General features: G+C 45.2%; 1 protein-coding gene across 13 annotated transcripts in view; it reads left to right on the forward strand.

Annotated features, from left to right (window-relative positions):
- The window catches only part of ACTN1 (actinin alpha 1), a 90,081-nt gene that overhangs the window by 53,689 nt on the left and 10,785 nt on the right, over window positions 1-25,607 (forward strand). For 8 of the 13 annotated variants that reach the window (XM_074148552.1, XM_074148550.1, XM_074148554.1 and 5 more), the window contains exons 4-14: window positions 2,061-2,147; window positions 2,735-2,822; window positions 3,774-3,852; window positions 9,296-9,377; window positions 11,005-11,090; window positions 17,902-17,994; window positions 19,145-19,375; window positions 20,175-20,322; window positions 20,904-21,054; window positions 23,474-23,582; window positions 24,070-24,210. In XM_074148552.1, coding sequence (XP_074004653.1) covers window positions 2,061-2,147; window positions 2,735-2,822; window positions 3,774-3,852; window positions 9,296-9,377; window positions 11,005-11,090; window positions 17,902-17,994; window positions 19,145-19,375; window positions 20,175-20,322; window positions 20,904-21,054; window positions 23,474-23,582; window positions 24,070-24,210 — 1,295 coding nt within the window. Of the gene's footprint in view, window positions 1-2,060; window positions 2,148-2,734; window positions 2,823-3,773; window positions 3,853-9,295; window positions 9,378-11,004; window positions 11,091-12,458; window positions 12,545-17,901; window positions 17,995-19,144; window positions 19,376-20,174; window positions 20,323-20,885; window positions 21,055-23,473; window positions 23,583-24,069; window positions 24,211-25,607 lie in introns of all 13 variants that reach the window. The other 5 variants (XM_074148546.1, XM_074148551.1, XM_074148553.1 and 2 more) reach the window with 2 other exon arrangements.

Consider the following 25,607-nt stretch of genomic DNA (forward strand, 5'->3'; position numbering starts at 1 on the left):
GATGCTCCTCCGGGTTTATTTGGCTTTTGTTAGGATAAACAAAATGCAGAGCAGCCTTAATTTTATGTCACCATTGTTGCTCTATGTCTTCAATTCCCAGATCATAGAGCTATCCTGCCAGTTGTTCATCCCCTGCAACTCCTTCTCTCCATGGGGTAACCAGAGGCAGTGCTCTCATAGGCAACTCAGAAGTAGTTCGGGGGGATAACAGTTTTTGTAGCATTGATTCTGCTTCTAACTACCCAAGCCAGGGTAGAAAAGTAAGCTTAATCGTTTTTGCATTTTTTGAAATAAGTTCATGCATTTAAAAAAGGTGGTGGCATTTTAAAAGCTACATTTATGTAGCCAGCCAGTCTTGCTCATAAGGACTGAATATTTTTCAGGCCCTTAATTGGCTGTCAAACAAATGGATGAGAGTACTATAGCTTTTGCATATTTTGTTTGTGGTATTTGCTACAATGATGGAAGCTGAGTGGAAGCATATTCATTGGTGCAAAAAATTTCCTTCCAGTGGATGCGGATGCCTCATCAGCTTTAGCCAGCAACTGGTCGACCCCCAAGTTGAATGTAAATCACATTAATAACATGTACTTGCTGCTGCTGTTGAGACAACAGCTGCTGATGGTGGAGGAAGTGCAGACAATGCTTGCAGAGGTCCTGCCCAGCAAGAGCGCTTGGAAAGCACAGTCAGGCAGAAGATACTGTCTGATTATTAGACTTTTAATATGTGAACTGCTCTCACATTACTGAGCCTTACTTACATCAGTGGGGAACAAACACGGTATCTTTAAGCATTAGATTGTTCTAGTTTTGTAGTGTTACATTCAACTTTTTAACAATTCCTGTGGAGTTTCTTTTTCTTCATCACCAGGAAGCAGAAGGCATCATGCAAACCTGTTTTGCAACCATGTTTTTCACTTTTGTTTCTTGGCCAGATTCCAGTATATTAGAAAGATACTGGCAGCAGCTGAAGGGATCCTAAAGGAAAAGGAGATTGTCATTGGGCAATGCAGGGTTGGAAAACTGAGTGAGTGTCAAAGAGCGTATAGCCTTTCTGATGAGGCTTGGAATTTTTGTAGATGCTGAGGAGGATCAGCACTTCAGACCCAGCTGCTCACCGTTTGGTCTGCTTGGCACTAATCTATACATGGTGGAAGCCCCTTTCTGGGCCAGCACCCCCCCAGCAACTCCCCCAGAACCTTGATCCCCCATCCTAAACAGATCATACCTCACACACAAGCAGTCACTTTCTAAAACCTCCAAGTTGTTGACCCTTGATGATTTATATTGTGGAGTCCAATGAGTAATAAAGCACAATCTGCTTAACATCTTAGTTTATATTATGGTCTGCTCAGGCTGGTCAGCATGAATCTCGGCTTCCTCTTCAAGCAGGATGCTTGTACTTTGAGGAATGCTTTGTTGTATCTTGTGGCAATTATATGACTGAAAGAAGTCCTGTAGAGGCATTCTGGTGTATATCGGCTTGTTTGGAATTAAAATATTGATGTTTCTTGGTTTTCTTAGTGGTAGCTAGTTTGTTCACATGACAAAATCAGCTGTTGGAGCTCATCTGCACTGGGAAGTCTCATTGGTTCTTCTGGTATAATTACGCTGGGGCAGTTATATAGGTGACTTGAAGTAGATATTTCAGAGTAAGAGAGGAAGGCTTTTCTTTTTCCCAATTTGGCTTATATGGCTTCTAAGTGATAGCAATTAAACCTGAACAAGCTGGTTTTAGGCCGCTGTGGGGAATTGCACTGATCTAAATTGGTCCTTGTTCCTGGTCTTTTGGATCATTGGTGTCTGTTTTACACTCAGTATTACACTGCAAGACAACCAGTCTGATTACTGGGTACTACTGGGCAAGATTGTGCTATGCCAGCAGGGCATCTGGGGAGGCAGGAAGAACAGTTTTCAGCTGGAATTCCAGTTCTCCCATCTGCAAAAGCGAATGCTCCCCAGTACTCCTGTTGTATTAGGATTTGTACTTGCAATTTGATGTCTTCTATTTCTTCTCTTTCTATGTTGGTTTTTGTTTTTTTTTTTTTTTTTCCCCATAGAAATCGTGGATGGCAATGTTAAAATGACTCTTGGAATGATCTGGACCATCATCCTTCGTTTTGCCATTCAGGATATCTCAGTTGAAGGTAAATCTTAGTTCTTTCCAGACACTGTTCAACAATGAACTGGGTTAACTAAATGGCTTTGCCACTGTAAAGGCCCAGAATGTGCTTTTAGGTGAGTCACTGGAAGGTCCTAGGGAGCTACCCTTCCCAAGCTGCCCTGTCATCTCACTGAAATTTCTGGCCAAGTTCAGGTATACTGAGAAGAGTTTTTCACAGCCTCTTTTTGAAAGAGATTTTAAGAGCAGCTCAAAAGGATGGCTAAGCCTGAAAGCCAACTTTGATGTTGGAATCTATTGCATTTCTTGCAGGCTGATTTGGGGACTAGCACTGAAAATGGACCTATCTCTTACAAGTCCTATAAAACTCTCCTCTCTAATCCCAAAAAGCTATCTCCTTATTACAGAACCTCATTAATAAAATATTAGTAACAAAACTATCCCAGTAGACTCTTCCAAACAAAGAATTTTCTGACAAGTGAAATTAAATAAAGCACAATTCAGTGCAGTCTCTACCGAAGAGGAGTTGGTCATGTTTTTCTAGCATATGTTCCAGAGACTCCTGCTTTCTAAGAAAGTGAGCTAATTGGTGTGCTTGCTTTCTTTCTTTAGAGACATCTGCTAAAGAAGGACTTTTGTTATGGTGTCAGAGGAAGACAGCCCCCTACAAAAATGTAAACATCCAGAACTTCCATATCAGGTGAGTTACAGGCAAGATTTTAGCTTTACAATCTGTGTTATTTTCATATGGCTCTTGTTATGTCCAACAATGTTCCTGACAGACCTCCCAAGGCAATGCAGATGCATGTTACGCAGTAACAGTGTAGTCCAGAAAGACACCTAGGAAACTAAAGGCAAAGGTTGTAAGAGGATCCAAGTACCCACATCCCAGTTCCTCATTCTGGTCACAGTTGCTTCTTTCGTTAAGTTCTTCAGAGCATTAAGTCATCTGAGAGCAGCATATATGCCCGGGCTAAGCAAGACAGCTGTTGCTCTATGGAAACTCACAGTGCTTTAGGGGCCATGAAATAAGGGCTGCACCAGAAACTTTGTAGTATGGCAGAGTTGGGAATAGATGAGGGGTTTTCTTCCTCTGCTCTTAGTATTTCCAAATTGGCAGATGTTCCAGGGAAGATTCTGCATAGTAGTGCTTTTTCCAGCATGTCTTGGAGAGCTGTATGAACCATATAAATTTAAAGCACTTTTTTAAGAGCTTAAGTGCCATCCATGCTACCCAGGACTATAACGGGGCTAGCTATGGGCATTTGCCTATTCCCTAAGGAAAGGTTCCTTCTTTAGGGCTTGTATCTACACCTTTTTTCAACCCCGAGCTCTACACCTGTCCTTGCATGCTCCACAGGACATGCACAGAGACTTCAGCACAGAGAACTGGCAAAAAGGAGGTGGCAATGCAAATGACAAATCCTAATTACAGTGGATTTTTGTAGGGATTGAAAGGAATCTTTATTGCAGTCTCGTGCAGGTACAAGACATGCCTTCTTCCCAGCAGTTACAGAAGCACTGTTAGCCAGAAACTAAACCAGAATTAGTTGTCCTGCTGTTTCGGTGCCTTTCCTCATGCTCATGCTTGTCACCATGTCCCTCCCTGGCTGAGCACTGTTCATTGTGCTCTCTTCTGTCTCTCTTGTAGTTGGAAGGACGGCCTTGGTTTCTGCGCTTTAATTCATAGACACCGTCCAGAGCTCATCGACTATGGGAAGCTACGAAAGGTACAACACAATTTGTTTGTCAGACCAGATGCTTGGCTCCTTGGAAATAAAGAGGGAGAAGAATTAGCTTGATAAACATAATTGGAGAACTTCAGCACAAGCTGGCAGTTGCAGGATTGGGGGGAAGGAAGAAGGGATGAATCAGTACATTCAGGCTTCTTAGTGAAGCGTGAACTTAATGAGCTTCCTGCTTGACTTTCCCTGCTTTCAGACTCCTTTATATGAGACACGTGTCCCAATCCCAGCTGATGAGCAAAAGCTGGCAAATTCATTAACACCAAATGTGAGACTAGTTCTGTGCTAATGTCACAGACTAGCAAGTCAAATCAGACTTAACATTTCTGTGGAGAGTTGGATATAAACCGGTTACCTGGTGTTCAAGCTCGTTGAAGGGGTCTGTGTGCCTTCACTGGACACTTGTCACATGCTTCCAGCATAGCACTGAGCCATCTGCAGTACTGGGCTTCTCCTAGCATGTAGGTATCAGGTGCCAGAAAAGCATTTGCCATAACACTCGATTTTACTTTAAAAATTGCCACTGGTAACATGATATCTCACTGCTCCAAAGTTTGATTCCTGTGTGTCTTGGAGACAAGATTGCTAAGTGGATAATGAGACTAAGTGTTCAGTAGTATGTGCTGCCAGCAGTGTCTTTAGCCCAGCAGGGCAATGGAAGACTAAACTGGGTTCTCATCCTACTGGCATTACTGCAGTTTGCTGAGATCCGGTTTCATTATGTCCATGCACATGTGGAGTGAAATGTCACCAAGAGCGTAATTCATGTGTCGTTACTGAGGCTAATACACAGAAAGTTTGACCATCTGATCCCACAGGCTGGGTATTATAAAGCACGTACATGCTCGATGTTAGCTGGGGAAATAAACAGAGAAGCCCATTACTAATGGACCTGGGCTCTCGGATCACTGTGCAAATAGACAATATGTAAATGAGTTAATCAAATTAGCTGCATCCTTGAGGCAGTGAATTGTACAATGCCTGCTCTGCTTTTCAGTAACCTTTTAGATCTTTACTGTCTTGCAGAACAGTCAATTATATTATCTGATCAGTTTTAGTGTCTGGAGTCAGCACATGATGAATAAACAGAGGGGAGAGACTGTACCTGTTTACATAAGCAGCAGCAATAAAAAAAAGGAATTATTAGAGCTACATTTTCAGCGCCTGATCTTGGGAAAATAAAAGCAGCTGAGCAATGTGTGTCTGACAAATCCAGCCACGTAAATGCTACGGTGCTCTCTGTTATCAACAAAGGCCTTAGCCAAACTGAAGAGAAATGAGAGTGAGGGAAAGAAATTTATTTGGTCATATTGCCTGCAGGCTTTTTAAGGTGAAAGGGAAGGTCCTAGCCAAAAATGAATGTAGATGGGGAGGGATTTGTCCTCGTTGGAGTAAGGTTAAAGGGGACCGGTGTCTTTTGTTCTCCACTTGTCCTTGATCCCATCCTTCATCAGGTTCCCTCTGCCTTCCTACAGTCTTCTGACTCTTTCTGTATCGTTTTTATTGTTGTTCGGCCTCGATTACTCTAAAGGCATGAGATTAAACAAATGTTTGAGAATTCTACCATAGCTGAAATCCCGAGCAAATAGCTGGGAAGAACTTAGCTCAGAGCCTAGCCTCTAGCTCTGGCAGTTGACGTGTGCTGAAACGAAATTGCCTTTTTTATGTTAGATCTTTGAAACCCATTTGTAGAATGTAGAATGGATAAACACAGCACCTTCATAAATACAGTATTTGCCTGGACTATTTCTGTCACTTGCTTCCTCCTTTATTGCTTCTTTTTCCTCCCTTTGGCTCTATTCAACTGATTCTTGCCCTTCTCCTTGGAGCCTACTTCCCCTCTCCCTCTTCCCTCAAAAAAGAGCAAGCAAGCAAACAAACCCCAACATTTTGAATCATTCCTGGTTCTGCAGGGGACTTATCTTACAGAGAAAAGACATGAGAAAGGCTCCTGAGAAGCAGCCATCACAGTGGATAGTACATCAGAGGTCCACCTCCAGGACTCTTCCAACTCTAGGGAGTGATTAATGGCATCTCAGCTGTGTGTGCCTTTGGTGACGTTCTGTGTGTTTCTGTGTACACACATACATGTATAAGATAGAGAGGTGAACGTCAGTCCAAGCTGCCAAGAGGTCTGCATTGTACCTCCTGTTTGGGCAGCATTCTTGCGCAGTTTTAGTTCTTTCTGCTCCGTCACAGAGGCTGTGTCTATGCTACAGACCATGTATTGGCAGTGTATGCTAGCAAAAGGTAGCTGCATGTCTTCTTCCCAAAAGTTAGCAACTTCTTTAGTGAACACAGTTTTGTATTGAGTTTATGTTCATAGCTATTTTTCCTAGTCCACCCAGCTTGGTGTCAGTGATTCCCTGACACCACAACTACTTACTTGGATAGATGGTTTCTAATCAGTGCAGGTCTATCTGCTATTGTTCAGTTCACTGTAGATAAGATCTCGAGGTTCAGCTCATGGTCTGCATGTGAGGGATATGCAGAAGACGGGGTTTCCCTTCTTCCTTTTACCCCCAACTGTAGTCAACTGTGAGCCACATCTAAGATCTTTTTATCAAGTACAATCATTGACTGATGGCTCAGACACCCCCTCATATACCACAATCCATATAGAAATGTGGTCTGTGTACTGCTGTGTTGGATGCATTTATTACAGATACTCCTGAAAACATGAGTTGTACCAATGGATTTCTTTCCTAGTGTGTTCAACTCTGGCAGATATAGTAAGTGTTTCTCTTGATTTTTCTCCCCCTCCATCTCCTTTCCTGATTGCTAGTTAATAGAAGATTTTTTTTTTATGTCACACTGCAATAATTGCCATGGCAACCTTGTGTGCTGCAAGGACTTCGAAATAGCTGGAGGAGGAGAGAAGGCTCCCCATGTGAGTTAGGGTCATGGTGAAAGAGGAGGAGCCACCATAGTCTTTAGTCAGCAAAAGCTGAAAACATGCCAGGTGGGCATCTGTTTTGGGCAGGTTTGCTATCTGCTACCATTAAAACGACTTAATTCCTCCATGGAAAAACTATAGCTTTCCTTGTGGTTGGCCCAGCTAGAGCCTGGCAAATTACTGCTCTTCTTTGTGTCTCTGCCATCTCTATGTTCACATAAGCAGAGTGGGAACCAAGGCATCTCTGCAGAACTTCATCTGGGTCAGTGCTCTTCTAGGGTGTGTGGTTCAGCTGTGGAAGGAATCATGAGACAAGTGACTTGGCTTTTGTTTGCTCTGCTGCCTTTTGGGTCCCTAACACATGCCTGCAACTGTGGTGCTACACTGCAAGGCTTGGAGCTGCCAGGCCAGTCTTTACTACTTTATCCCTTTTCATGGGAGTCAACTGAAACAGACGATTTGCAATCACAATTAGCTGGTGTATGATGGGATGGAGCTGAAGGCAGTGGAGTTGGAGGAATTTCATAGGGCTCAAGACTGTATTGTAGTCTTGGACAAGCCCCCAGGGAAACCCTGTCTCTTGCACAAAGAATCATAGACTCATAGAATGGTTTGGATTAGAAGGGACCTTAAAGATCATATAGTTCCAAACCCCTTCTCTGGGCAGGGACACTAGTATCACCTTTGTGATGAGCCCTGTCCATGAGAGGTGAAGCTTATCCCACAGAGAACAGGATCTTGCTCAAGGTTTAGCTCTCTGCTCATCTCTCAGCTAGTCTTAGACTTATGTAGCTTGTTTTCAGTAGCGCTATCTTTAGCTTTGTTCCCCAAGAGACTATGTGATCGCACATCTTTCTTACATACGAAGTAGAAGTCTGCTGGCTTCATCTAGGTGAGTCTGCAGTTTCCCGCATGTTAAGACTCCCAGCCCTTCCTTTGGGAGTGACCAAGCCCAGTAAGTTTTCCCATCAGGAAACCTCGCCCAACTTCCAGCTTAAAATTCCTTTTTAGCCTTTGGCAACACTGCTCCTGGAGTTGTTACTTGCAAACTGATAGGAAAGCTATCTACAGTGAGTTTGCTCCTCCCTTTCCTCCAGGAGAGGCTGACAGATGTTCAAGCAGCTCATTCAGATGGATCTGTGCTAAGAAAGGTCTGTGTTAATAAAGCACTCTGTCAGGGTGTTAGCAATGCCGTGGTGGTCATGTCATGGTCAGCATACATTGAAATTTGGTACATAGTGGTGACATTTCTACAGAAGTAGAAAATGGCACATGATCTAGGGGAAAATGGCAAGGGAGCTGCCACTTGGCGTTTTTGGATGCTCCTGCACTCGAGTGAAAGAAAGACTGTTACTTTTCCTTCCTAAATGGAGCTAAGGCCCTGTCTACACTTAGTGAACAAGGTATGTTGTATATTGAGAAGCTACTCTCACTTTCTCAAGTAAGGCTTTTGGTTACACTTTTAGTTCATAGAGGTTTCTCCACAGCAGGCACAGGAGACACGTAGGCTGAAGCTGAAATGGTACCAGCCTCTAATTCCATAGCAGAGGGTGGCTTCTTGTGACCAGAGGATAGTACAAATCATATCCAGCCAGCTGTCAACTAACATCCTCAGGTCCGTTTCTGCCGAGCAGCTTTCCAGCCACTCTTCACCAAGCCTGTAGCATTGCGTGGGGTTGTTGTGACCCAAGTGCAGGACCTGGCACTTAGCACTCATTATGTTTGAATGCTGGAAACAATTTGCAGAGGTCTTTCATTTCCAGCAACATCTGCGTTTCATATTCTCTTGTATGGCTCTTTAAAATCTAGTTACCTTTGTGATATGACTCATGATGTGATAAGTCACATTTAACTTTGTTTAGGATTTGATTACTGTGTATTGATGTCTGTATCTGAAGTGCATCCTGCCACAGCAGAAAGTTACTGTATAGAGGAATAGAAATAGAAGGAAATGACAAGTCCTGTGCAGTGACTAGGAGGAAAAGCAATACTCAGACAAAACGGGGGTTTATATATATATTTATTTTGTAGAGATCTGTTGAAACATTTCTCTTCCTCCCACTCAACTGGTGTTCAACAAACTGTACACTAGCTAAGGACAGCACCCGTTGCAGATGTTGTTACTATTTTAGTATTGCTTAGATGTTCTAACAGATACACAGCTCTGCAGTTCTTTAAAATGGAAGTTGCAAAGCTAATATAAGCATGAGATGTAAATGTGAGATATGGCCATTTACTATCAGTATGATGTGAAGCTAATTTTGCTTTAAACTAGGTTTAAGACAAAATGTATTATACCTTCTTGTTGCAAGCGCATGGATTAGATGTTAATTATCATATCATGAGTCTCCAGGGTCTGCTTTCAAAAGGAAGCTAATTATTTCATCCTACTACCTGAGGATTCATACATAATTTTGTCTGGACCAGCACAGTTACCCAAACCAAACCAAGCACAATAGCTGTGTTTTGAGAGAAATGCTGTGTACCTTGTTACAAGTTGATATTGATGGTCTGGCTCTGTTTCTTTCCCAGGATGATCCTCTCACTAATCTAAACACAGCTTTTGATGTGGCTGAGAAATACCTGGATATTCCCAAGATGCTGGATGCAGAAGGTAAAGTAGAACCCAGTGGCTTTTAACTTGCTTTTTCTCAAGAAAGTTCCCACATCTTCTAGGTGGACTTGTATTGTACAAGAATTCAGTAACCGCTGAATGCTCCCTCCATGGCCACATACTAAATGTATAGGGAAGAAGTTACAATGGAATAATGAATCACATGTTCTTCCCTCTTCCTCCTGTGCCCATCAGTCTTCTGAGTCTGGTGTGGAGATCTTAACCTGGGGTTGACACACTGGGCAGAGATGAGTAACACCTGGCTATATCCACTGCTGACTAAAGTATTCCCTTTCAAGAATCAGGCTTAATACTGAGTTAATGTATAGTGCAGGACTGCATTCCTTTTGCTCCAGAGTATTTTTGGGCTCTTTCTGACATTGCTGGCAATCTTCCTTTTTGTGGCATGATATTAGTATTATAAACTGCTTCTTCTTGACTACTGAGAAGTGTTGGGTATGAAGATCCTTCACCGACTGGGTCTGGAGACCAAGGCAGAGATCCATGTTGTTCAGAGGTGCTTTTGCTACTGACTGACTGCTTCCCTGAGGCCACTGGGACAGCAAGGATTACTTTTCAGAGCCTTTTCAGGACCAGCTTGGCAGTAGGCTTTGAAGACTGTAACTCTGGAGTAGAAACAACAGCCTGAAATAGTTCACTGGTTGTTGGCTGTTTGCCTGAAGCCAGCTGGTTTCAACAGTAGAAGCTGTATTTCAGGCTCAGTTTGGACAGGAGAAGCAAATAAAGGCTTTTGTTAAATAAGAGAGTGAGAGGAACAAGGGGGAAAAGTGGGGATAGGACAGCTGAACCCAGTGAACCTGTATTTGGGTAACTAGGGTGTTCGTATTCTGAGGTAGTATTTCCCATCCCCAGGGATGAGTCTTGCTTTCCCTGCGTTCATCATGCTGAGGTCACAAAAAAACATGAGGTTTCTGGAGTAGATTCAAGTGCTTCCTGCCATTCTGTAGGAAATGAAGCCACCACCAAAATAAGTGGATCTAGATTCAGATCTCAGCAAAGCTAGCAGTGATGAAGAGGGCCCCTTGCAGGAGCTCCCATTGCTCTTTCCTGATCACTCTCCTCCCTCATGGAGTGGAGCTAATGCACGTTCCTCCACACCATTAATTCTGATCTCTAGAGGTGTTGAGTTTCCTCTGCAACTAATGAAAGGGCCTTTTGAAATTCAAGCCATCATTATGTTGAAATGGAGGACCGGGGCATGGAAAGGAAGGGAGAAAGGATCTTTCCTGAAGAACTGCATGGAGGAATTGCGGAATAATACATCTGTAAAAGCCATGTCAACCTGCTGCCAGTTTGGATTGATTCAACCCACCATTCATAGTAATGTTCTCAGAATGGGGAAGTGCTATGACATGCAACATGCTGACGTATGGCTGCGTTAGCCTGGCCAGACCTTGGAAGCAATTTTATCATGAGGGAGGGGAACCAGGAGGGTGATCCTGGCTTCTGAGAGAGATACATCTTCTGGGGAGTGCTGGGAAGCACTGTGGAGTTGCTATGAGAAGCATATACCCCAGCAGGCCTCCTGGACAGTTGTGGTTCTCCCTCTCCTTTTCTTTCCTCCCATCAGTTGATTATGCTCTTAACGTGAGGTTTTTTTTGACAGACATTGTTGGAACTGCCCGTCCTGACGAGAAAGCCATCATGACCTATGTTTCTAGCTTCTACCACGCCTTCTCAGGAGCCCAGAAGGTATCACAGGATTCCAAGCTCCTTCCACAGAGCACACCTGGTGCCGTTGCTAATGTCCAAACCTTTTTTTTCTTTCTCTCTCTCCTCTCTAGCTACGGGCATCTTTATTATTATGTTCTTGGTAGAGTTGGCTGTTGGTTCAAAGGGGTGCCCCAGACATAATATGTGGGGCAAGGGAGCCAGGAGTCCCATTTCCCTATAGTCAGTGTTAGTTCCAGTGGCACTTATGTATGCCAGCACCTTGGCACACACACAAATCCGAGGGAGCAGGGAGCTCTGCCTTCTCCATTTGCCTTCCAAACTGCTGCTCTGATGGCTGAGGACCTGTACCCCTTGTTCCTGGGAAATCTGAGCTAGGATGCTTGGTCTCACAAAGGTGGAGGCCACCACATAGATGCTCTGATAAGCAGGACACTGCAACCTGCCCCCACTGGAAACAATGCTGATACCTATTCACTTTTTTTTTTTTCCTTTTTCAAAGATGAGGCAGCAGAGCTTAGTGGTTTTACGAAGGGTTCAATAAATACCCAAAGTGTTATCTTTTACCTTGCATATGCTGCAGGTTCCCGCACCCTTTCTTCAAGGTCTGAATCTGCTGCTTTCTCCAGTTGTGCCACAAATTCAGCCCCAGTTCACCTGGGGCTTGCAAAGCATGTCTAACAAGTACATCCGTGCTGATTTTGCAAACAGAACATTACTTATCATGACTGAGATGCCTGGTTTTGTTCATTTGTTTCTTTTTTACCTCTTTTCATCACCCACCATGCTGGAAATCGGGCAGTTGAGTCCTTGCTGTATCTGGCTTAGCCATTTTCCCATTGGTAACGGAGTCAATTAAGGAACACGTTTTGTGGGTGAAACCTTGTAAGCATCTCTCGCCGAAACCAAGCAGCCGCCTGTACTTTAGTGCCGTGGGAGCAGGCAGTGCGTGTTGCAGCAGAGCAGATACTGTGTAGGAAGCGCACTGCGTAGGAAGGCTCCGATCTCTGGCTCCTGAGCGTACAGAAAGGCCTTGAGTGCAGGCATCCAAACCTCCAAACAGACTATTTGCATCCTTGGGCCCAGGCCCCCGGACCGCAGCTGTGAAGGTGCAGAGCCCGGATTCTCAGCTCGGGATCCCCCTGGGTTTGGGGAGCGGGTGGGAGGGAGGGAGGGAGGGAGGGGTGCCGCTTTGAGCCACAAGCCAACACTGCTAGCCACCTTCTGATCCGAATTCCCAGCTCTCCGCATGGAAATCTGTTTGGCCTGTCCTGCAATGCATGATGGGAAGTTTTCTCCCCCTCTCTCACGCCACCCATGACTGTTTTGTTTTATTCTATGTGCTGCTTCTTACTTTATCCTTTCAACCTCTTTTCCTTCTCTGCACAGATATTATAGGCACGCTAAGGCCGGATGAGAAGGCCATAATGACCTATGTCTCATGTTACTACCACGCCTTCTCAGGGGCGCAGAAGGTGAGACTTTACTGCTAACAACCCCCTTCCCGGTCCCTGCCCTGCCCACCGCTCCTCTCCACTGAGGAACCTGCCAGACCCCCGTCCACCCCAGGGCGTTTGCAGGGAAGCTCAATGCATCCAGCAATGCGCTTGGATGTGCCATCTCTAGTCTTGCTGGAGAAGTGATGTAAATGTCCTTTCAAACAGACTTGAGCTGCTCCTTCCCTCCAGTTTCACACCCCATTGGTGGCGAAAGCATTTGGTAAAGCTGGAATCGAAAGATGAATGAATGTCTGCTCTGACAGAGTCCATACTCTTTCAGGGACTAGTGGGCATCATCCTGTCCAGGCAATGCGCCTCCAGAAGTACCAAATCAAATCAGCCTGCTGCAGGAAATCACAGCCTACCCCTCTTGAGCTGCCATCCTGCCTTCCACACTCAGCCCCCGCTAGGTCAGTGGTCTTTTCATAGGCTGAATCATCTGTGAGCTGGTTACATAGCACTTTTGTGCTTCAGCCACAAAGTGCATTCCTACCAGGCCTTGAGCTTTCCCAAACTCATATGCTTCTCTATTCCTTGCTTCTCCCTGGTCATTCTCCTCTATTTCCCAAACCACCTATATGTTTTGTTTCTCTTTCCTTTGCTTTGCCCATTTCCATAACTTCAGTCCTTCTTCCTCTGCTTCCTCTTTACTCCAAAGTCTCTTAAGCTGACATCGGGACATTTGTCCTCAGAGGAACCAAACAGTCACAGTTCGCCTCTGGGCAAACTTCCTCCAAAACAGTAATTTCCCTGCAGTCCTTTGAATAGGAGAAAAAGGTCCATCTTTTCATCCCATGCCATAGCTTGGCTGGGCTGCAGCCTTTCCACAAGATCACTGGTAATTTCAGATTGTAGGCTTTGGAGTGATAAAATCTGGAGTTCAAGACTGCATTCTTCGTGTTATGAATAGATGTAAAATGTCCCTGTTTCCCCCAGCCACAACTTCTTTCTCTCACCAGGCCTTTTCTATTTGAGACCATGTGTTGCCCAGCTTGAGGGCTAACTTGACTCCAGGAAGAGTCCATCTCTTCTGTACAAAGCATTGCTGATAGTCACAGCGTTGTTGCAGATACCATGCTGATGCTGGCTTTCAGAAGGGCAAATGCAGGCAATAGGTTCCAGGGAGCAGCTCTTCAGTTCAAGCTTTTTGTTCTCTGCCATGTTTCATATAAATTATGTGATACTGTCTTGTTTCCAAGGAACTGGGAATATGTCCCACAGCAGTGCAATAGACTTGCTTGTTTCCATAATTTGTGTAGTTGTAACTTTTCCTCAAGGATCCTGCTTTGCGAATAGTTCAAAATCCTTAAGACCAGGCTGCAAGCTCCAGCCAGCTGATGCTTGCCCAGGAAGACTGTAGTCTCAGAACTCATGCCAGCCTGGTGATAAGGCCTGCTGGTTGCCAGGTGCCCCTGAGCGACTGCTCCACGCTGTCTGCTTAACCTGAAGAACTCCATATTGAGGAAACGGCAAACCACAATATGAGGAGGGTTGTGGCCTGCTGCAGGAGCAGCCATGCTCCTCACTAATCCCTTCCTCTTCTCTCTGCACCCATTCCACGATTTGGAAACCTGCTCAGCAGGTCCCATGCTCTCATCAGCAATTTAGGTGGATGCTATGTGTCCAGGAATAACTGAAAACAACCTTTTGCTGCCTCAGGACCTGAACCAAGTAGCTGGGGCAAGAACTAGAGATGGAGCTTCTTAGTTATTAAAGCTCCAATCCCATGTAGTCTAACTGGCTTATAGGGTAGATTAAAGATTTAATCTTTTATTAATTTTTTAGCAGTCCTGATGGGCCAGCAACTCAACTGTGCCCTGGCAGGAGGGACACAGCTCCTTTTTGGAGTTGCCCTAGCCATACGTAAGCCAGCAGCTGAATGACACAGATTCAAACCCCCAGGCAAACGCAAAGTGATTACTGAGTGCAAGCCCCAGCCCAGACTGTAATGTGTTGCTGCCTTGTGCACGGTTAGGTGACTTACTGTGATATCGCTCCATTTCTTATTCAGATTTTTCATTACTGCCACCAGTCCTGAAGGGGAGGTCCCATGAGCCGCTTTCTGCTTCTTTCACTCTCTTATACTGAGCCTTTGAAGGTACAGGGTCCCCAGCCTGACTTGTGTGTGTAGATGACTGCTTTTTCTTTATGCCATTTTTTTTTTTATATATCTATATTTGTAGGTATACTTGCTTTGGTTGGTTTGCTTGTTTTCTAACCGCTTCTGACTTTCACACTAAATGCATGCACTACTGGTTGGCTTAATATTTTGTAAATTTGATTTCTGAGGTGAAAATTTCGAACTAACGTTTTACCATTTTATTAAGAGATTGTTTGGCATACAGTATTCTGGAGTGGTCCTCTAAGATCAGAGGATATCAACAGGCAGGCATCTTCCCTACATAGCGCACTGTGGGAATGCCTTCCTTTACGATCCTCTTCAGCAAAGAGACCTGGATCCATGAGCTAGAGAGACAGCCATCTCTACTTCCATCCTACACAGTCCAAGTCGGGGTTGAGAAGTACAGAAAAGACAAAAATTACAAAGTGCAGAAATTACTGCCACTTTGGCTATTCAGATTTCCAAACAGTCCACCAAACAGCACATACACGTCACACAGCAGCGAGGTATCAAGCAGAACGCCCTGGGCTTGCCCTCCCCACAGTCTCTGAGTGCAAGCAGTGTAATGTGTCAGCACCACACTGCACTGGGGCTGATCAGCTCGCACAGGTTCTCTGAGAATACAGATGTGCAGCTTCCAGACCCCAGGATGGTGCATCTTCTCGGTGCTGCTCCATGCCTTGTGGGCATCCTGGCTTGTTTGGAGCCAGGGTGAGCATCCAAAATGTGTCATTGCCTTCAGTAGTGGAGGGAAACCAAAGCGGCTTTTTGCACCCCACTAATGAAGGTGTAGGGGGAGCTGCCTTGGCCTCATGTAAACATCTTAGTGTGCCACTCTTCTATTACCAGATCAGCTCGTTAGCAGCAGTGTGGGAGGTATTTGTGGAGGTTACCTGAAAGCACTGGGATCCTTTTGTCCTACCTTGCTCAGGTAGCAAGTCAGCATAATGTGTTGCTTATGCCATTAATGGTGATAGTGGCCACAAAGCCTTTCCTGTTGCTGCACAGAACGCTCTGGAGTAGGCAAGAAGCATAGACAAGCAAGTACCATAGAGGAGGGAAAGCCTCTACGCTTCAGCTGTTAGGATAATACAAATAATGTCGTAATTGCTGATATTGAGGGGGCTTTTGTGTTTGGACATATGTTCAACACACATACATACATAGACATATTTTTAAAAACTTGGGCAGCTGGAGGATATCTATCCATGGATACATGTAAATATGCCTATGCAAAATGAGGTCCCTCCTGCACAGCTGGCTGCTGCTGCAGTGAGCTCCTGGGGTGTAAAAAGAAGAGAATTAAGAGTGTGCAGGGAGCTCCTCTCCTGGGATTATTGCAGTAAACATTTGGCATCACCAGTTCCCTGCAGTCACTAGGCACATCGTGGTAGGGCTCTGGCAATATCTTTTTGACATACTGTTTGGTCCCATGCCTGTGAAGTTTTCTCTGGATATCAAAGAGCACTCCATTAAAGTACAAACTTTAGTTAAAAACAGATCAAAGTACTAGCTTCCTTAAATGTAACCATCATTTGCACTTTTTACAGTTTGTTGGGCTTTTTTTAAAGTGAAATTGCTCTTTCTCCTGTACAGGTCCCTCTGATGTGTTTTAAATTAGTTCATTTCTGTGTATCTGCTAGCTGGCCCACTTTAGTGACGGGACAGATGACTAAATATATGTTTTTACAGCTTCTTTTAAATTAATAAGATTGCCAGATCCCCATGGACCTTAGCGATCCATACATCACTGTATAGTCTATGACTTTATTGCTATTCTTGCTGCCTCGCATCAGCTGCAATAATTAGAGGATTTTTCTCAAATGGCCTTGGAGATTGAATAAACAGATAATAAAAGGCCTTTTAAAAAAGAAAAAAGTTTGAAACTTGCCAGCTATAAGCTCAGCAAAACTTCTTTTGGCATCAGTCCCACACATAGTTTTAAGGCAGGACACAGCATTCACAATTGGTCTGTTGTAGTGTTGGCATGTGCCCTCTCCTCTTCAACTCCATTTCGCCTCTGTAAGGAGAGATACTCCACAAGAGTCTTGTTGGGTCGCTCTAGCACCTTTCCCAGGCACCAGGGCGGTAGCTGTGCTGTGTAAGAGGGTGCTGAGCGATCCCCTGACACCCACCACAGGGGCACGTCCTCTGAGGCTTTGCAGCATGGTAACTACCATGATGATGATACAGGGGGCTGATATCCACAGATACATGCTGTGCAAGGATCAGCCTGCTGTATGTTCTCCATGCCAAACACATGCATGGCACTCCAAGGCAGACTGACTTCTCCCGAGTTCATAGCTGGGATTTTTCTGATCCTTTCTTTGTTCCAAATTCATGTTTTAACGTGTTCAGCTCCCTGCAGAGAACAAGGTTTTGGGCCCACAACTTGGGGGGGGGGGGGGAGAGAAAAAGAAAAAAAAAAAAACTAAATTGTAACAACAGGCTCTTTTTTGGTGAGACTAGTTTTGGGAGAGTAAGCAGAAAGATTACCCATAAAGGGAAAAAAAAAAATAATTCTCAGCTTTGTCATAAGACCCTGAATACATGGTAGGTGTCATGCGGCAAGATGCTGGAGGAGGTGGCCCTGTAATGAGTGCCAGAAATACAGGGACAGCTGCTCTGCTGGGCAGAAATTAAGGTTAAGAGGAGTATTTACCACTTTATCTTCCAAACAAAATTAGGAATTTTCCAAAGTCCAGCCTATGGATTAACTCGGTTTAGGTAGTTCTTTCTGGGATAAGAACCATGTAGAGAGTCTCATTAGCTTTACAGCACTCAGTTACTGGTGTTGCAGCTCTAAACGCTGGTGAGGGGAGTAGAGGTGGTGGCAGAAACCCCCTGTCTTTGTAAAGAGGCAGACAGGGTCACTATGGTAGGAAGCAAACAGGGCCTTCTTGTAGAAGCAGCTTCAGAAAAGGCATAGAAATGTGGTCATCTCGCAACATGTGGGATCAGGGTGGGATCGGTAGAGCTAAGAATCTCTGAAGGAATGTGTTCACCTGGAGAAGGGAAAAATAATTATAGAAGATCAGATAGAAAGCAAAGAGGTCAGGACAGAGGCTTCAAAGCACAGACAGGTTGCTAGAGCCAAGTGTAGGAGACTTCCCCACAGGTATGTAGCAGGAAGCTAAACGGCAAGCTTTGGTTTATCCTTTTTTTTTTTTTTTACACTTTTCCCTTCTTCTGTTTTTCTTCTCTTCGTCAGGCGGAGACAGCAGCAAATCGTATCTGCAAGGTGCTGGCAGTCAACCAAGAAAATGAACAGCTCATGGAAGACTACGAGAAACTGGCCAGTGATGTAGGTGTCCGTGCTGCTGTTGGTTTCTGGGTGGTGGTATGGGGAAAGGAATTGCATGTAACGCTGGTAGCTAATCTTGGGGAGTGCTAATGGCCCACATTTCCCTGGAAAATTTTTTTTTCCCCTTCTAGCTTGAGAAAAATTAAGGATCGAACTTACCATAAAGGCAAGAGCAATCTACTTTAAAACAGAAAGCTTCCATAGAGCGGCTTTGAGTTTCTCAGTGTATTAAGAGCAACCACAGAAATGCTAAAATGAAAGGAAAAATCGAGCTGGTTTAACTAGTCCTTTTCGTCAGGACTATACAACTTCATAACATCTTTCATAGAAATCGGATGCTGATATACTGGAGAAGTCAGGAATTGTATCAGAGGGAATAGAAGTTAGAGATAATTGCGGAAAGAGATATGTGCTTGCTGATAGTTGGAAAGCATCTGTGTAAGGTACAAGCTGGAGGCTGCTTGGTTAACTGAGGAGCCTGACAGACTAACAGCTGTGAAACTGCAGAGTAACCAAATGTGGACTGGGGTATGTTTGTGGAAGATAAGTAGGGAGGGGAAGATGGAGAAGTGCAAACATAGACCTTGAGCTTGCTTTCAGCCTGGTCTGAAAAGCATAGGACACTTCTCCACTCACACTACGGGTTGCCCATTGCATTAGCATTTTGCCGGCTCCCCAAATAGGTTTGCTAAGGAGGGCTATTCAAAGAGCAACACTGACTTCAAGGAAGCTAAAGTGGGAAAAGCATAACTGGAGGCTAGATTTGATTTCCTCTGTCAGACCCTTCTGGAGGTAATATAATTTACAGCATCCTTTAGTTATGCAACAGTCCAGCAAAACTCTAAGGATTTAGCATAATCAGAGGACGTAGTTTGGTCCTGGTTGTGTGAAAGGTATGCCTTAAGCATGTTGGATTGGCAGTGCTGCAACAAGCACTACTACTTAGTGTGGCAGGGAATGTGCTGCTCATTAAAAAAAAAAAAAAAAAGTACTTCCAGAAAAGGTGGCAAACTTTTCTTTACAAGCCCTGCTGGTGGCAGAATCTTTCTGACAGCAAACATAAAAGTAAACGGTCCCTAATGAGATCAAGCAACACCTGTAGTTTTAACGGAATTTTCCATTCAAGACTTCTTGTCTTTGATCTCTCCAGCTGCTGGAGTGGATCCGTCGCACCATCCCTTGGCTGGAGAACCGGGCCCCAGAGAACACCATGCAAGCCATGCAGCAGAAACTGGAGGACTTCCGGGACTACCGTCGCCTGCACAAGCCCCCTAAGGTCCAAGAGAAGTGCCAACTTGAGATCAATTTCAACACCTTGCAGACCAAGCTGCGGCTCAGCAACAGGCCGGCCTTCATGCCTTCAGAAGGGAAAATGGTCTCGGTGAGTGGGGGTAACTGCTCGTATAACCATGCCTTAAAAATGGGACTCCTTTTCTACTCATGGATGGGCAGAGCATGCCCACCTTCAGGGTGAGCTACTCTGTGGTAGGAACCCTACAGAATAGAGTTCAGTAAGGCCACAGTAAGAGAGGATCAAGCGATCATTGCTTCCCTGTATCTAAGCCAGACTCTGGGGGTCTTCACAAGTTGCATGCCTTTATGAAGAGATGTCTGGGTGCCTCTTATTTTTTCTAACTGAAAAATGGTTCAGTTTTGTTGAAGTTTCATGGGGGAAAGTGTTTTGAGAGGGACTCTTGTGCAGACAGGTATATCCTGACACTGCTGGTCCTGCTTAAGTCTGGCATTTCATCTCCCTGACCTGTCTTTGTCAGGAAGTGTAGTGACAGGACAAGGGGTAACGGTTTTAAATTAGAAGAGGGGAGATTTAGATTAGATATCAGAAAGAAATTCTTTACTGTGAGGGTGGTGAGGCACTGGAACAGGTTGCCCAGGGAAGTTGTGGATGCCCCATCCCTGGAAGTGTTTAAGGCCAGGCTGGATGGGGCTTTGAGCAACCTGCTCTAGTGGGAGGTGTCCCTGCCCATGGCAGGGGGCTTGGAACTGGATAATCTTTAAGGTCCCTTCCAACTCTAACCATTCTATGATTCTATGATTAAAAGCTACATCCGCTCCCTACAACCAATTGGAGCCATGTAGCTCATGGACACTAATGCTGACATACATCTTCTCCCCCCCACCAAGTTCTAACCTGCCTTTTCTTCTCATGCTTCTGTCTCTAGGATATAAACAATGCCTGGGGTGGCCTAGAGCAGGCTGAGAAGGGCTATGAGGAGTGGTTGTTGAATGAGATCCGGAGGCTAGAGAGGCTGGATCACCTGGCAGAGAAGTTCCGGCAGAAGGCATCCATTCATGAGTCCTGGACAGATGGTAATGTTTCCTGTTGCCTGGCATTGTGCTGTCTGTTATGTAGGGGGGAAGAGACGGAACATGCATAGATCCTTCCAAGAGATTTTCCTCTCAAAAATGCTAGGTTCATTTCTTATTTTATTAGAAAATAATGCATGAAAATCATCTTGATCTCTGTTCTGCTCCATCATGCGGCCACATTGGCATTCCCCAACTGTTGCAAAGTGACAACTTTGGGTAGAAAAGAGCTACAGAGAAGAGGAAAAGTTGCCCTACTGTAAATGCTACATTTGGCATTTACAGGACCAGCATAGCCCAGTTTGCACATACCGAGAGAAGTCCAGTATAAACTGACAGTACTGGCTTGAGGTGCACTATATGCCCTTCTCTGTTGTTAATGGCAAACTCACACTCTGTGGTTTGAAAGTGAGGATTTGGCATATCTAGGCCAACATGTGTGAGGGCAAAGCCTCGAGCAGGGTGTCTAGAGTGGGGTAGATGTCCTTTTGAGGGCCCCTGGGGCTGCCTCAGTGGCAGGGAGCTGGCTTTTAGGGCCATTGGGTCCTGCCCTTCATTCTCCTGTCCTTTGGCTCCCTCCCCAGGTAAGGAAGCAATGCTGCAGCAGAAGGATTACGAAACTGCTACCCTCTCGGAGATAAAGGCCCTGCTGAAGAAACACGAGGCCTTTGAGAGTGACCTGGCTGCACACCAGGACCGCGTGGAACAGATTGCTGCTATTGCACAAGAGCTGAAGTACGGCACCCCGGCACACATCCCATCCTTGGGGCCAGAGAGCCTTAATCAGCTTTGCCCTCTGCCCTTTGGAGAGCCATAAATCAATCCCCATACAAAAATGTTGGGAAGTCCCAGTGTTTCCAAACAGTATCTAGGATACTGCTCTCCAGTATCCGGATGCACTAGAAGAGCAGGCCAGAAAACGGATGAGTTGTGGGTGCTGATGAGGGGGCGGCAGTATTATATTCCCAAGCCAAGTTTCCACCCTCTTCCAGATCGTTATGCTGCTGTGAACCCTTTCCTAAAGAGTCTGACCTGCCGCTGGCGCCTGCTAGGCTTCAGAGTTGTAACACCATCATACTTTTCCAGGAACAGAAGGAAACAGCAGTGGATAGCAGGCTGTCAGTTTACTCTCTCTTGTCAAAAAACTTCCTCCTTATTCTGGCAGGAAAAACATCTGCTGATGCTTGAAACCCATCGTGGCCTCTGCTGCCACCCTGGGCCCTTTGCCCCAGGGGCACTGCACCACATGGACTCCAGTCAGCACTTGCTTCAGGGTATCCTCACAGCAGCTCAGCTCCCTCCCTGCTTCCCCCAGCTGGGAAACCTTCACCTCCACTCCTTTTCCTGGAGTGGCGAGTGGCGCAGGTTACCAGGAGAAATGGTGTCTCCTCAGGGTGGGAGGTTGATCCCTCTGCAGCACAGGAAGAGAGATCTTGAAACACTGCATGTTTCTTGGCAAAAACAGTCTGAACAAATTGGCTTTGACTTTGTTTCCTATTTTAAAAATATTTATATATCACACCAGCCTATCTCAAGATAGTGTCTGGGCTAAGATCAGTACTCTTCGGCTGAAGGACTGTTTTTCTCTTAAAAGTCAGGATTATTGGATCAAGATCATTATCTCCTTTAACAACACAGATTTACAGAATTGCTCCCTTGTCCACTGGAGGATTGACCTTGGAACAGGAGGAGAGTTCAAGGCAATCCTCAATGTCAGTAAGATTAAAACCGAGGCTGGCTAGTCAGCAAGCATTAGCTGACCTGCCGCTTCCAGAGCATGTGCTACATGCCAGCCAGAGCAGCTTCAGCTCTAAGAGCAACAAGGAAGGGCCAGGCCCTAAGCTGGGGGAGAGGTGATTTCTTCCAAAGTGTGAGAATGGTGGGCTCTGCCATCCTTCCAAAAGCCATTTTCCATCTCAGCAAAGAGGCCATGCTCTGAAAAACCATAGCTGAGCTCTTTTCTCCCCCAGAGATACACTGCCAGGGAGATGGAGAGGGTCTGGAAGAAGCTGCTGTGGCTGCCAGGCATGTCTGGGGGCATGGCATGTTCCCCTCCCCAGCAGCAGTGGTCCAGCATGGCTGCGTTACAAACCAGGCTTTCAGAAGCAGTTCTTTCATCTGCTATGCTGGCTCTGCAGCAAAGTAGATTGAGAAACTGATCTGGATTAAAAACCCAGCAAAGAAAAAGATATTTTTAGCCCAATCAGTTTCCTGACTAGTCTACTGCAAGACTCCACCAGCAGTTGTGGCCACACACCTCAGGAGGGCAATACAATGGTAGGAAGAAACAAGGCTGGGGGAGGCAAAAGGACACTGTTTAAACCTGTACTGCTGCTTAGAGAAATGCTCACGGTCACTCAGCAGCCCAATGAGTTATTCTGCTTTCTCTTTTGAGGCTGACACTTCCCAGTTTGGCTGGTCTCCTTCTGCCTGCAGGTTTCTCCCTCTTTGTCCATATGCAGAACCAAGAGCACAAAGCAGTACAAACCACAAGCTTTGGCTTACCCCCGGGCTCTCCTTTCCCCAGCCATACTCCTACCAGCCCGTCTTTCGTGAGTGCCAGCCTGTAGACATCTCAGCAAAGCGCTCTCTGTCAGGCATGTAGGAGAGAAACCTACACTGTAATTCTGGGATTGTCCTGAATAAATTAATGGATTTTGTAATTTAGCTATACTTTGCCACCCGTACTATGCAACCCTTGGAATGACCTCAACCAGTTTCTTTGCATTCATAATAAAATCTTTGCTGCCCATTCTGCTGTACAAGATGCAGGTAGTTAGCCTGTTCGATGTTCTTAAGGAGAATACAGGGGCATATTGCTCTGCTCATAATCTGCTTGTTCCCAGCTTGAGCAAAAGCCTATACTCCCTTCCCCCAATGCCAGGTTATTCCCATCAGGCAGCCAGCACCAGTATTTGTTGAGGCATTGGGTGGTGGTTGTTTTTCTTCCTGTTCTGTGCTTTTGATGTACCATAACATACGGTGTTTCCAAAACCAGATACTGCTGTCTTCCTGGCTCACTTTACTTCCAGAGACCATGAGCTTTTTGTCTGAATCTGTCCTCAAGGCTGATAAAGTTTTCTAATGGGTTTCTCTTTCTTCTCCAAAATGTTTTAATTTGACGACTTGTCCTTTTTTTCCCCACCCCTTATAGTGAGCTGGACTATTACGACTCTCCCAGTGTCAATGCCAGGTGCCAGAAGATCTGTGATCAGTGGGATAATCTGGGTGCCCTAACCCAGAAACGTAGAGAAGCCTTGGAGGTGAGACATGTTACAAGCTGGACCTTTGGGATTATGTGGGTAGGTTATTTGTGGGAAACAAGCTGCAGCGGGCACAAGCAACCAATTTCAGTTCTTTTGTGCACTCCTAGAACATCCTAGACTGTAAGCAAGGGCTACATTTCAGTATATTTAGCCAGCTTTTTGCCTTCCAGCCCAATTATGGTGCCATTCATTTGCTCAGGCTATTGGTTTATTTCTACTTTTATGTGTTTTATAATTTCATTTTTCTTGAAAAGACTGTCCTTGTTTTGTTTTATTTCAAAGGATCCTCAGATTTTTCCCTCAGAGGAAAAAATCCATCCTGTGTGTAATCTCTTAACAGCAGACAGGCTTTTACTGTAGTGCCATCCTGCAAGCATCAAGGAGGTCTGAAAGGAAGGAGCAGCTCAGCCAACCCACGTATTTATGTGATTATTCTTCTCTAACCATCTTTCCTGATTTTCTTTCCTTTTTTGTGTGTGCCCAGAGAACAGAGAAGCTACTGGAAACAATTGACCAGTTGTACCTGGAATATGCCAAACGAGCTGCCCCTTTCAATAACTGGATGGAAGGGGCCATGGAGGACCTGCAGGACACGTTCATTGTTCACACCATTGAGGAGATCCAGGTACAGAGTAGTCATTTGCACCACTCAGCTGGGATAGAGAGAAGTTGGGGGTCTCCTGGGTTCCTAGTGGTGCTGAATTTGTAGGTTGTGTTTTGGTGCTTCTGCTCTAATGAGTGAGCCTTAGCAAGAGAAACAAAAAGGAATGTTTTTCCTTGATTTTCTCCAAAAACATGGATCTGAATAGGTGTGAAACATGCTCATACCACCCTAGCTGGACACAAAGAACTGAAAGCAGATTTTTCAGTGTAACTCCAGAGTCTTATTAATGAAAGCCTGAAAATTGAGAGACTCTTTTAGGGTCTTGTGGGGTTTTTTTTAACCTAAGTGAGCAAAGCTTAGTGCTGCTCACAGGTTCTGCAAATCAGTTGTCCCATGTAATGTCATGTCCAGGTCATTTGGTCCTATGTGATTATAGGATGTGCCATGAGGGCAGTTGTTGAGCTGCCAGCTGGATTTCAGTGCTCAGCACAAGAAAAATCAGAATTGTCTGCTTTGGTAGTGGATTACCATTTGAAGTGAAAGTCTTCTTGTCTTCTGCAAGGCAACAGAGACAGTATCGCAGTTTTCCCCCGTCTGAAGGGGTATTACAAAAGCAACTTGAGGTATCTACAGGTAATTTTCAGACCTTTGACAGCAGGAATTACTCTTCCCTGGGTTGCAATGGGGACTTCTGTTTCTCCTGCTTGATGGGTTCATGAAAAGAATCCAAGTCAGTGCTTTGCAGGAATGGCTGACAACAACGTAGCCATCATGAGGCAGCAAACGGGAGACCAAGAGGGGACACCCTGCAGCCGGGGGCGCAGAGAGCTAGTGAAATAGCCCTAGCCTGGTATCAGCCATTACTGAGCTGCTGCTTGTTTCTTCTACCCTTCCCTCCTGAACAAAGGGGTTCATTAAGTCTTTCATTATGCAGAACAAATCTGAACAGCATTTCAACACTTCCATCATCTCTTTGTGACTGTTTGCAGTATCTTTCCCAGCCCCCCCAGACTTGCATTACATCTCTATGGCCTCTGCAGCAGCTGCAAAGTAATGAGTCACCATGTAAGGAAGCAATTTTACAAAAAGTAGTTACTGTGTGTGTGTATTGTAAGAGAGTGGTCGATCATGCAGTTTACTTTCATTCCCTCTTCTGTCCACACCATTCCCTCAATTATCCCTGCACATGCCTCTCTGTTCCCCTTTGTTTTGCCGTCTCTTTCCCTGCGTTTGCTTCCCTAGTCTTGATCTTCCAGGCTTCTGCGATGAAGTACCTTAAAGGCCTGTAGAAGCAGTGGGAGATGAGCCAGGACCAACTGGCTTGTCAGCTGTCCACAAACCACGAGCAAGCATGCCCCCACCATCGGTCCTTGGAGCACAGTCTGGGCACCGCAGCAAGACGGGGAACAGAAAGGGCC

Source organism: Numenius arquata, chromosome 6, assembly GCF_964106895.1.
Source record: "Numenius arquata chromosome 6, bNumArq3.hap1.1, whole genome shotgun sequence".
NCBI lineage: Eukaryota > Metazoa > Chordata > Aves > Charadriiformes > Scolopacidae > Numenius > Numenius arquata.